General features: G+C 45.8%; 1 protein-coding gene across 1 annotated transcript in view; it reads left to right on the top strand.

Moving 5' to 3' along the window:
- The window catches only part of LOC144682990 (claudin-10-like), a 73932-nt gene that overhangs the window by 32011 nt on the left and 28824 nt on the right, over positions 1–13097 (top strand). The window contains exon 2 of the mRNA XM_078545929.1: positions 5894–6055. Within this exon, the coding sequence (XP_078402055.1) occupies positions 5894–6055 (162 nt within the window). The remainder of the gene's footprint in view (positions 1–5893; positions 6056–13097) is intronic.

Raw genomic sequence — 13097 nt, 5'->3', positions numbered from 1 at the left:
CCCTGCACTAATTAGTTTAAAGCCCTATCTACAAACCTAGTTATACGATTCACCAGGACATTGGTCCCAGCATGGTTCAAATGAAGCCCGTCCCAATGGAACAGCTCTCCCCTTCCCCAGTACTGGTGCCAGTGCCCCATGAATCGGAATTCATTTCTCTCAGACCAATCTTTGAGTCTCGCATTTACCTTATTTACTCTATGGCAATTTGCATGTGGCTTAGGTAGTAATCCAGCGGTTATTACCTTTGTGGTTCTGCTTTTTAATTTAGCCCTGAGCTGCTCGTAGTCCCTCAGTAGAACCTCTTTCCTAGTCCTACCTATGTTGTTGGTACCTATGTGGACCACAACAACTGGATCCTCCCCCTCCCCCTTCAAGTTCCTCACCAGCCCAGAAGAGATGTCCTTAAACTTGGCATCGGGTAGGTAACACAGCCTTTGGGACTCTCTGTCTTTGCTGCAGAGAACAGTATCTATTCCCCTAACAATGCTATCCCCTATTACCGCTCCATTTCTCTTTTCTCCCCCCACTTGAATGGTGCTCTGTACCACAGTGCTGTGGTCGGTTCGCTCATCCTCCCTGCAGCCTGTGCCCTTGTCCACATTGGGAGCAAGAACCTCATACCTATTGGACAAGGGCACTGGCTGTGGCTCCTCCAAAGCTAAATTCTGGATCCCCATGCCTGCCTCACTCGCAGTCACACCCTTCTGTCCCTGACTACGGACAAAATTTTATGTAATTCATCTAAGGGGTGTGACTGCTTCCTGAAACACAGTGTCCAGGTAACTCTCCCCCTCCCTGATGTGTCACAGTGTCTGCAGCTTGGACTCCAGCTCATCAACTCTGAGCCGAAGTTCCTCAAGCAGTCAACACTTGCTGCAGATGTGGTCACTGTGGATCACACCGGCGTCCACCAGCTCCCATATACAACAGCTGCAACACATCGCCTGCCCAGCCATCTCTATTCTATTTAATTAATTAATTTGGATGTTACATATTTTAAAAGTGAATTTCTTAACTGTACTCTTTGGCTGTAATACTGTCTCCTGATTTAAACCACTTGGCCAATCAAAAGACACACGGAAGAGATGCCCATCAATCATCTACCTGTGAAGTCATACTCTGGCTCTGACAGGTAGAATTAAGTTGAAGGGGCTCTCTGCCACCGGTTTTTATCTCCCGCTGCCATTGTCCTTCTCATGTAGATCCGGTTTCTGTGTGCTCCTGGCTCTCCTCTCACTGTTTTAAACTGTAAAAATCCCGGCTCTCCTCTCGCTGTTTTAAACTGTAAAAATCCCGGCTCTCCTCTCGCTGTTTTAAACTATGAAAATCCTGGCTCTCCTCTCGCTGTTTTAAACTATGAAAATCCCGACTCTCCTCTCGCTGTTTTAAACTATGAAAATCCCGGCTCTCCTCTCGCTGTTTTAAACTATGAAAATCCTGGCTCTCCTCTCGCTGTTTTAAACTGTAAAAATCCCGGCTCTCCTCTCGCTGTTTTAAACTATGAAAATCCTGGCTCTTCTCTCGCTGTTTTAAACTGTGAGAATCCCAGCTCTCCTCTCGCTGTTTCAAACTGTAAGAGTCCCAGCTCTCCTCTCGCTGTTTGAAACTGCGAAAACCCCGGCTCTCCTCTCGCTGTTTTAAACTGTGAAAATCCCGGCTCACCTCTCACCGTTTTGAACTGTGAAAATCCCGGTTCTCCTCTCACTGTTTTAAAGGCGAATTTAAAAGGGAATTCGTAAGGTGAAAATACTTTGCCTGGTGTTTGGTTAAGTCCATTGGTTATTGTTGCCTTAGTGGAGATTAATTTGGGAATTTGTTAAAAGTTGATAGTAGTAATTTGTAGTCACGTGTATGTGTTTAATTTGTTGTAACTTAATAAATGTTTCATTTAGTTTGATATAGAAATCTCTCAAGATCTGGTGGACTTATTCCTGAATTTAGAGCTGCAACTCAAAACATACCACTTGAAAATATAGGTTATTCAGTTGTTTAAAGTTTCCCTCTGGGATTTTAAATAACCCAACCTTTACAAACTGCTGTGTCATAACAGCAAGTGAAGATGACTTTGTCTTGTGAGAGATGTGGGTCTGAGAGATTAATTGTGCCACCAAACAATCAGGCAGATCCATCACAAGTGGTACTGATCTGCATTTGAGGAACATGCCGACAGTGCAATTTGAAGATGTAAGAATTAGGCTGGGGGGTGTCAAGCAAAACATGACACAAGTCTACATAAGGAGATATTAGGACTGATGATCAAAAACTGAGTCAAAGAGGTAGGTTTTAAGGAGAGAGTAGAGGTGAAGATGTTTAGTGAGAGAATTCCAGAGCTTGAGGCCTAGATGTGATGATGGGGAGCTGCCAGAAGTGGTGTAAAATTACATGTTGATTGGGTTGAGTGACAGTGATGAATTGAGGAATGAGTGTGCGCACTGAAACAAAAGAATTGGGTATGAAAATAATGTGAATGAATTGTACTTGACAACACAGAGAGAGATGGGGTGCAATACAGAATGACCTGGTTTTCTCAACCTTGGTTAGGTTATTGAAATGCTTCCTGCACTAGACCCGTGTCCTCATAATCACGCTTATAATACTTGCTTCTTGGATTGCCTCCAGCCACACCTCCTTTGTGATGGTTAATGGTTTCCTTTTCCCATTGCTGGCAAACAGGACCTCCTTTATGGTCCTTACTTTACCCAGCATTACACTGAGGAATGTCGTATCAAATCTGGTCTAAGCCTTTGCTTCTTCCTTCTATTCCTGTTCATGTATTCTTTCCAAACAGCTGCAGCAAACTCCAAAACTCCTCCTTCATTGCACCTGTAATCTGGGTTTTTAAATAGTCATGTTGAAATTGCATCATGTGGGTCTGTATGATGCCTGTACACATGCAATGGCAAAGCAAAATCCCAAAGTAAGCTTATAACAATGACAGTTTGCTTTGACATAGTGCCTTTAACATAGTAAAAAATGTCCTAAGGTTTTTCATCAGAACGTTAAGCAAAACTTGACATCAAGCCTAAATAAGGAGTGCAGCTGATGAACTGAGTGAAGACTTGGAGTTTGGTGAGAGGGGAGTTTTAAACATTAATTTTGTTCTTAAATTTTACTCTTAAAATCAAATCTACTCTTTAATTACCAGTTAACTGGAAAGTACTGTGTAGGCAGGCTAAGTTCTTTCTTTCTTGCAGTTTAGACAGGGTAACCTCACTTTCAGTTGTAGGAGCTGAGTAGTTAACTAGCTAACTGGTTGAATCTGGTTACTGTAGCCCCAGGTCAGTTGACTATAAATTCAAGGTTCTTTAGTGTAACTTTTGCAAATGAGTGCAGCTGACTAACTGAGTGAAGACTTAGAGTTTGGTGAAGGGGGAGAAGGGGTTATTTTTTTTCCTCTTTCTATCTTCCTCACCCCATAGAAATTGGTTCTTGCAGTACTACAGGGAAAGGAGTTTGGTGTGTATCTGGTAAGTGGGTACATTCTATTCTATCCCTAAGGTTTAAAATAGTACACAATTTGGTGATAAAGTTAATAGAATATATAAGAAAGCAACATAAATAAGTGATTAATATAATTAAGTAATTATTTTAAACACATTGAGGGTGCAGGGCAGGTGATGTGTCAAGGCTGCAGCATGTGGGAGCTCTTGGATAACATTATGATCCAGGGCAAACAAGTCTGCAGTAAGTGTTTGCAGCTTGAAGAACTTTGGCTCAGAGTCATTGAGTTGGAGGCTGAGCTGCAGACTCTGCGACACATCAGGGAGGGGGAAAGTTACCTGGATGCTTTATACCAGGAAGCAGTCACACCAGTTAGGATAGGGTCTTCTGATTTGTTCAGTAATCGGGGCAGGAGGGTGTGTCTGTGAGTGAGGCAGGTAAGGGGGACCCGGAGGGCAGGAGTGTGAGCATCTGCAATTGTCCAACAGGTCTGAGGTTCTCTCAGCTTGTTTGGATGAGAGTGGGAGCTGCAGGGTGGATGAGCAAATTGACTATGGCACAGTGGTACAGGAAGCCATCCAAGTGGGAGGAGCAAAAAGGAATGCAGTGGTAGTAGGGGACAGTATAGTAAAGGGGATTGACATTGTTCTCTGTAGCAAAGAGCAAGAATCCAGATGGCTTTGTTGCCTACCTAGTGCCAGGGCTTGGGGCTTTTGCTCAGGGCTGGAGAGGAACTTGCAGTGGGAGGGGGAGGATCCAGAGGTTGTGGTCCATGCAGGTACCAACGGTATAGACAGGATGAGGAAGGAGGCTCTGCATAGTCAGTATGAGGAGCTAGGCACCAAATTAAAAAGCAGAATCTCAAAGGTAATAATTTCAGGATTATTACCTAAGCCACGTGCAAATTGGCATAGGATAAATAAGATTATAGAAAAGAATGCATGGCTCAAAGACTGGTGTGGGAGAAGTGGGTTCTGGTTTGTGGGGAACTGGCAGTAGTATTGGGGAAAGTGGAACCTGTACTTTTGGAATGGTCTACACCTGAATCGTGCTGGGGCTGGTGGCCTCGTGAGCCACCCACTAGGGAAGTAGAGAGGGTTTTAAACTGAATAGTGGAGGCAAGGGATTAAATTTGGGAAGATATGATAAACCAAAGAATAGAGACAAGGCAAGAGAAACAGGTATTAATATGAGAAATTATAAACAGGCTGTGACAGGTAGGGATAGAGAGGACAAACCTAAGTAAATCAGCAGATAAGGCGAGGTGCTACAAAAATAATAATGGGACAAAACTAAAGGCTCTGTATCTACACCCACGAAGCATTCGAAACAAAACAGATGAACTGATAGCGCAAATAGAAATAAATAAGTACGATCTTATAGCCATTACAGAGACATGGCTGCACGACGACAGAGATTGGGACCTGAATATTGAAGGGTATGTGACATTTAGGAAGGACAGGAACATAGGAAAAGGTGGAGGGATGGCTCTGTTAATTAATGATGGTATTAGCACATTAGAGAGGGAAACTAGGATGTTGAAGTGGTTTGGGTTGAGATGAGGAATGTTAAAGGCAAGAAGTCACTTATGGCAGTGGTGTACAGGCTCCCTAATTGTAACTACACAGTCCGACAGAGTATTAAAAAAGAAAGAATTGGAGCTCACCAGAAAGGTGCAGCAATAATCATGAGGAGTTTTAATCTACATATAGACTGGAAACATCAGTTGGGAAAAGGTAGCGTAGATGAGGAGTTCATAGAATGTTTTGGGATAGTTTCTTAGAACAGCACATTCTGGAGCCAACCAAAGAGCAGTCTATACTAGACCTGGTATTAAGCAACGAGATATGATTTTCTTGCTGGTAGCTGGAATAGAGAGAAGAGATAATGAGTGATTGACTTGGCAAGCTCCAACATTATAGGTCACTCACAGTCATTGTCCGTATGTGGCTGATGTATACTGGATGTACCCTCACTGGCTTACTGGGAGAGGCCAATCTCGCCTTCCACACAGAAATAATTCCTATCCTGTACAACCAGCTTTACTGCCTGCTCCTTGTGAGAAGAGAGTGTCCTCAACTCTGGGGTTCCCCCCTCTGGTCTTCACTCTCTCCCTGGGTCATCAACTTCTGGTGCCAAGGAGTGTGCTTTTCTTGCCCAATCACCCATTCTGACCAATTATCAATCTCGGTTTTATTGACATGTGAAATAGTCCTTAAGAAAAATATGATGCTATGATCCAATGCCAATACCTTTGCTCCTGTTCATGAAATGGACTTTAGTCGTCAAATAAGTTAAAGTTTTATACTGATGCACAGATATTTATTATTCACATACATTGCTCATGTAAAGTAGGACTTATCTTTTACTATGTTAATAAGGAGCTTAAATTCACAATTAAATCCTTAAAAGAAATTCTTACATAATGTTTGATACTCTTGCAATTTAGCCTACATCCAGGTCTCCAGAGCCCTCATGATTACTTCTATCTGTCTGGGATTTTTTGGTTCCATATTTGCACTGATGGGGATGGAATGTACCAACATCGGAGGCTCAGAAAGGAGTAAAGCGAAAGTTGCTTTTTGTGCTGGAGTAATGTACATACTCGCAGGTAAGATCATTCATAATAAAGTATTCCCTTCCTTACTAAGACTGAGATTCACACTCATATTTCTGTTCTCAGCCTGCTGCAGTATTCCAGTGAAGCTCAACATAAGCTTGAGGAATAGCACTTCATCTTCTGATTAGGCACTTTGCAGCCTCCCAGACTCAATACTGAGTTTAATCATTTTAAACTATAAACTCTGTCCCCCAATTTGATGTATTTTTGTAATGTGCCGGTCTGAATCTTGTTTTTCATGTTTTTGCTTTTGGACAGAGCTGTTCATTATTCTGACATTCACAGTCATTCTGGACAAATGCTTTGTTTCTTCACTATAACCATTACCACACCCTTTGTTTTTTGTTTCAAGACATCTTTGTTATTTAATCTCTCCCACCCTCTGTCCTATCCCAGACCTTCCCATTTGTTCTTCCTCCCCCTCTCTCTATCAATGGCATAAAACCCATCACATTTCTAACTTTTATTCATTCTTGGGATGTGGGCATCACTGGCAAGGCCAGCATTTATTGCCCAGCCCTAATTGCCCTTGAACTGAGTGGCTTGCTAGGCCATTTTAGAGGGCAAGTAAGAGTCAATGTGGATCTGGAGTCACAGGTAGGCCACCATACCAGGTGAGGATGGCAGATTTCCTTCCGTAAAGGACATTAGTGAACCAGATGGGTTTTGATAACAATCAATGATTGTGTTATAGGGCAGAATTTTCAGTTTGACGTGCAGGAGGCGGGCCCCGCACATCCGCGTGTAAAATGAGCGTCCCAACGTCAGGCGAGTGTCCTGACGTCACCGCGCGCCATCGCGATATTTTGCTGGGCGGGCGTGCGATGAAGTCCGATACGCGCCCGCCATTAATTAAGGGGCCAGTTAAGGCCCTTTAGTCTTCAATCGATGCTGATTTTTAGGTGCCCGTGCGATTTTTGGGTCGGTGCATGGGCGCAACGGGCAGGCGGGTAAGAGACTTTTCTATGAACCTCATCCATGGGCGGAATAAGAGGACTCAGTCTGTTTTGTGGAGCATTTATTGGAGAAAGTATTTTAAATTTTAAACTTGCCTGTGTGATCTGCAGTAGTTCACAACGCATTCCAGCAGCTTTCTGTGTACTTTTAACCTTCAGGTCAGCACTCTGCAGTCAGGAATCTTTTGCAGGCCTGTAGCTTTCAGGAAGCCTCCCCTTAGCCTGGGTATGGGTTCTGACATGTCCACTGGAGGCAGCTCCTCTAGGAGGGAGGGCGAGGAGGAGGAGGCCAGGAGTGCACATTCAGCCTCCAGGGGAGCCACCTTTGGGAGTACAGGTGCAGGCACAAGGGGCGCAGGGCCAAGAGGTAGTCCAAGGTGGATGGGGCTGCAGAAGATGTCACTATCCTGCTGCCAGGGTATACAGGCAGCGAAGCAGCTACCTCAATATCTCTGAGGTGCAGTGCCGAAGGAGGCTCCGACTGTCAAGGGAGACAGTCAACTATATCTGTCAGATGATTGGCCCTGAGAACTCCCCTAACTGTGTGGGTGGACACCATATGCCAGTGCCCTTAACTTCTATGCCTCTGGCTCCTTCCAGGGCTCAGTGGGTGATCTTTGCGGTGTCTCCCAATCAGCTGTACACACTTGTGTCAAGCCGGTCACAGACGCTCTGTTCAGGCATGCATTGACCTTTATCCACTTCCATTGGGACCAGGCAAGCCAGAGACAGCGAGCCAGAAGCTTCACGGCCATTGCTGGCTTCCCCCGCATCCAGGGTGCAATAGACTGCACACATGTGGCCATCAAGGCGTCAGCAGGTGAGCCTGTTGCCTTCGTCAACAGGAAGGGCTTCCACTCCATGAACGTGCAGATAGTGTGTGATCACAGGATGCTGATTCTACGAGTCTGTGCAAGGTACCCAGGCAGCTCCCACGACATCTACATCCTCAGACACTCCCAGGTGCTGGGGCTCTTCAGTGTTCCAGCTCGGCTGGATGTATGGCTGCTGAGTGACAAGGGCTATCCCCTCAGAAGGTGGCTCATGACGCCTCTCCGCCATCCAAGAACAGAAGCTGAGCAGCGGTACAATAGGAGCCACGCCGCCGCAAGGGCTGTGGTGGAGAGAGCCATCGGTCTTCTCAAGGTGCGCTTCCGATGCCAGGACCGCTCAGGAGGCGCACTCCAGTACCTCCCAGATCATGTCTCGGTGATAGTGGTTGCATGCTGCGCTCTACACAATCTTACGCTGGAAAGGGGGGATGCAGTGGACGATGAAGACATCGACACAGTGTGTGCGGCTGCACACGATGAGTCCAGCTCTGTTTCTGAGGATGAGCATGCACAGGGGAATGCTGGGAGGGGGGGGTGGCGCTTTGACGCTGACCCGGGACTACACCAAGGAGTCAGGGACACCTGGGAGGTTTTAATCCAACAAACCATCAGCTAGCTCCACACAAATGGATCAGCAGGACCAGCCTCGCCTGGCACATCCATACTCGACAACTAGGTGCAAAATCTGCCAGGTCATCAGCAGGAACTAAGGGCCTTGTACATAAATTTGAATGTCCAAACAAACACTCATGACAGTTTTCTTAAACATACACATGCAGAACAAACAAGCCACCCTCAAACATGGTCACAGAATCACAGTGCAGAAGAGGCCCTTCGGCTCATCGAGTCTGCACCGACACGTAAGAAACACCTGACCTACCTACCTAATCCCATTTACCAGCACGTGGCCCATAGCCTTGAATGTTATGACGTGCCAACTGCTCATCCAGGTACTTTTTAAAGGATGAGAGGCAACCGGCCTCCACCACCCTCCCAGGAAGTTTTTCCTCACATCCCTTGTAAACCTCCTGCCCCTCACCTTGAACTTGTGCCCCCTCGTGACTGACCCTTCAACTAAGGAGAACAGCTGCTCCCTATCCACTCTGTCCATGCCCCTCATAATCTTGTACACCTCGATCAGGTCGCCCCTCAGTCTTCTCTGCTCCAATGAAAACAACCCAAGTCTATCCAACCTCTCTTCATAACTTAAATGTTTCATCCCAGGCAACGTCCTGGTGAATCTCCTCTGCACCCCCTCCAGTGCAATCACATCCTTCCTACAATGTGGCGACCAGAACTGCACACAGTACTCCAGCTGTGGCCTCACCAAGGTTCTATACAACTCCAATATGACCTCCCTACTTTTGTAATCTATGCCTCGATTGATAAAGGCAAGTGTCCCATATGCATTTTTCACCACCCCACTAACATGCCCCTCTGCCTTCAGAGATCTATGGACACACAGGCCAAGGTCCCTTTGTTCCTCAGAACTTCCAAGTGTCATGCTGTTCATTGAATACTTCCTTGTCAAATTACTCCTTCCAAAGTGTATCACCTCACACTTTTCAGGGTTAAATTCCATCTGCCACTTATCTGCCCATTTGACCATCCCGTCTATATCTTCCTGTAGCCCAAGACACTCAAACTCACTGTTAACCAGCTGGCCAATCTTTGTGTCATCCGCAAACTTACTAATCCTACCCCCCCACATAGTCATCCATGTTGTTTATATAAATGACAAATAATAGGGGACTCAGCACAGATCCCTGTGGTACGTCACTGGACATGGGCTTCCAGTCACTAAAGCAGCCTTCTGTCATCCCCCTCTGTCTCCTACAACTAAGCCAATTTTGAATCCACCTTAACAAATTACCCTGTATCCCATGTGCATTTGCCTTCTTTATAAGTCTCCCATGTGGGACCTTGTCAAAGGCTTTGCCGAAATCCATATAAGTTACATCAACTGCATTACCCTCATCTACACACCTGGTCACCTCCACAAAAAATTCAATCAAATTTGTTATGCATGACCTCCCTCTGACAAAGCCATGCTGATTATCCCTGCTCAAACCTTGCCTCTCCAAGTAGAGATAGATTCCCTCCTTCAGAATTTTCTCCAATAGTTTCCCTACCACTGATGTGAGACTCACTGGCCTGTAGTTCACTGGCTTATCTCTACAACCCTTCTTAAATAGCGGAACCACATTAGCTGTTCTCCAGTCCTCTGGCACCTCCCCTGTGGGAGAGAGGAATTAAAAATTTGGGTCAGAGCCCCTGCGATCTCCTTCCTTGCCTCCCTCAGCAGTCTGGGACACAAATCATCCGGACCTGGAGATTTGTCCACTTTTAAGACTGCCAACACCTCCAATACCTTGTCACTGCCTATATCAATTTGCTGAAGAACCTCGCAGTCTCACTCCCCGAGTTCCATACCTTAATCCTCATTCTCTTGGGTGAAGACGGATATGAAGTATTCGTTCAACACTCTACCGATGTCCTCTGGCTCCACCCATAGATTGCCCCCTTGGTCCCTAATGTGCCCTACTCTTTCCCTGGTTATCCTCTTCCCATTGATATACTTATAGAATATCTTGGGATTTTCCCTACTTTTACCAGCCAGTGCTTTCTCATATCCCCTCTTTGCTCTCCTAATTGCTTTCTTAAGCTCCACCCTGCACTTTCTGTACTCCACTAATGCCTCCGCTGATTTGCTCCCCTTGTACCTGCTAAAAGCTTCTCTTTTCCTTTTCATTGTATCCTAAATATCTCTGGTCATCCATGGTTCTTTGGGCTTGCTACTCCTTCCTATCACCCTAGAGGGAACATGTTGAGCCTGTACCCTCCCCATATCTTTTTTGAATGCCCCCACTGCTCCCCTGTAGGTTTCCCCACAAGTAGCTGTTCCCAGTCTACCTTGGCTAGATTCTGCCTTTTTTTTTGCAACTTGTCTATTCCTTTGTCCATAACAAGTTTAAATTGTACCATGTTGTGGTCGCTATCAATAAAATTCTCCCCCACCATCACCTCAGCCACCTGTCCGGTTTCATTCCCCAGAATTAGGTCCAGCACTGCGCCGTCCCTTGTTGGACCCTCTACATATTGACCTAAAAGGTTCTCCTGTACACATTTCAAGAAATCCACTCCATCCATGCACTTAACACTTAACCATTAATGTTGGGAAAGTTGAAATCACCGAATATAATGACCCTATTGTTATTGTTTTTACACACCTCCGTAAATTGTGCACATATTTGCTCCTCAATTTCCCGCTGACTATCTGAGGGTCTAGAATAAACACCTAACAATGTGGCTGCCCCTTTTTTATTCCTAAACTCTACCCACAAAGCTTCATTCAATGCCCCCTTCAAGATATCATCTCTCCTTACTGCAGTAACTGCCTCCTTAACTAATAATGCAATGCCTCCTCCTCTTTTACCCCCTCTCCTGTCTCGCCTGAAGATTCTATATCCCGGAATGTTCAGCTACCAATCCTGCCCCTCCCTCAACCACGTCTCAGTGATGGCTACTATATCACAATTCCACATATCAATCCTCACCCTTAACTCATCCATTTTACCTGTAATACTCCTGGCATTAAAGTAGAGGCCATCCAGCCTTGCCTTACTCCCTTGAAGCTTAATGCAGCTGTACTCCCTCTGACTTGATTGTTTTACTGTTTTATGATGTGTCCCTATTCTGCTATCATTCTGTGTACCCTCCCCCTGCCCAATTAGTTTAAACTCCTCCCAAGAGCACTAGCAAACCAGCCCACAAGGATGTTAGTCCCGCTCTGGTTCAGATGTAGACTGTCCCGCTTGTATGGGTCCCACCTTCCGCAGAAACGGTCCCAGTGATCCAGGAATCTAAAACCCTCCCACCTGCACCAACTCTTAAAACACGTATTCATTTGCGTTATTCTCCTATTCCTGAGCTCGCTAGCACATGGCACTGGGAGTAATCCAGAGATTACAACCCGAAAGGTCTTGCTTTTTAGTTTTCTGCCTAACCCCCTGAATTATTGATGCAAGACCTCAACCCTCTTTCTACCTATGTCATTGGTACCAACATGTACCATGACCTCTGCCTTTATGCCCTCCCCCTTCAGGATGCCCTGCAGCCATTCAGTGACATCCTGGACCTTGGAACCAGGGAGGCAACACACTATCCTGGAGTCACGTTGACAGCCACAGTGGAGCCTATCCGTTCCACTGACTATAGAATTCCCTATTACTATTGCTCTTCCTCTCTTCATCCCATCCTATACAGGCAGGCTGCTTGTGGTACCAGAAGCTTGGCTCTGTCTGCACCCCCTGGACGAACCAGTGCCCTCACCAGCTTCCAAAATGGAATACCGATTTGCGAGCGGGACCCCAGGGGACTCCGGAACAACCTGCCTGTTTCTCTTGGACTGCCTGGTGGTCACCCATTCCCTTTCTTCCTCAAGTCCCTTCAGTTGCGGTGTGACCACCTCTCTAAACGTGCTATCCATGATGCTCTCAGACTCATGGATGCTCCACAATGTCCCCAGCCACCATTCCAGCTCTGAAACATGAGCATCCAGGAGCTGCAGCTGGACACACTTCCTGCACACATGCTGGTCCCGAGCACTGGAAATGTTCTCAGCTTCCCACATGGAGCACGAGGAGCACACCATGGCTTTGAGCTCTCCTGCCATGACTTATCCCTTTAAATTAAACCTTTTAAATCAATTACTCTAGGGCCCTTCTTTCTTGATTCTCATTACTACAGAATATGCAAACTATAAACCACAAAAAGACCTTAAACCATAAGCGATAAAAGTAGTAAGTACTTACCCGACCTTACCCACTACTTACCAGTCATTCCTTTCCCTTGTAACCTCTACTGCTGCAGCAGGGCAAGACCACTCTCTGAAGATTTAAAAAGTTGGGTAGCAAAGAAAAAGTGCAAAGAGAACCTCTTCCCCTCTGCATTGAGTTCCCACTGTGCACCAAATTGCCAATACCCACATTCACTCTGGCTTTGGCTCACTCAGGATAAGGTCTCTCCCCTGTTCGTGTGCAAGCACACTGCCACACATTTGAATTTGAATTTTCAAACCAGAAGTTCTCCCAATTATTAAACAATACTGTAATCAAGCAAAAAGAAATCCTAAGGACCTAATCTCGGGCCAACACAAAAGCACCAGTGAGAAACCTGTGGTGTGCCTAATGTGCCTTACACTTACATTTATGGGTGCTACATCTTGGTGCCACCCCATTGCTC

This window comes from Cetorhinus maximus, chromosome 7 (assembly GCF_964194155.1).
Source record: "Cetorhinus maximus chromosome 7, sCetMax3.hap1.1, whole genome shotgun sequence".
In the NCBI taxonomy this organism is placed as follows: domain Eukaryota; kingdom Metazoa; phylum Chordata; class Chondrichthyes; order Lamniformes; family Cetorhinidae; genus Cetorhinus; species Cetorhinus maximus.
The sequence above is the reverse complement of the archived record's forward strand: the minus strand, read 5'-3'. Positions and strand labels throughout refer to the sequence as shown.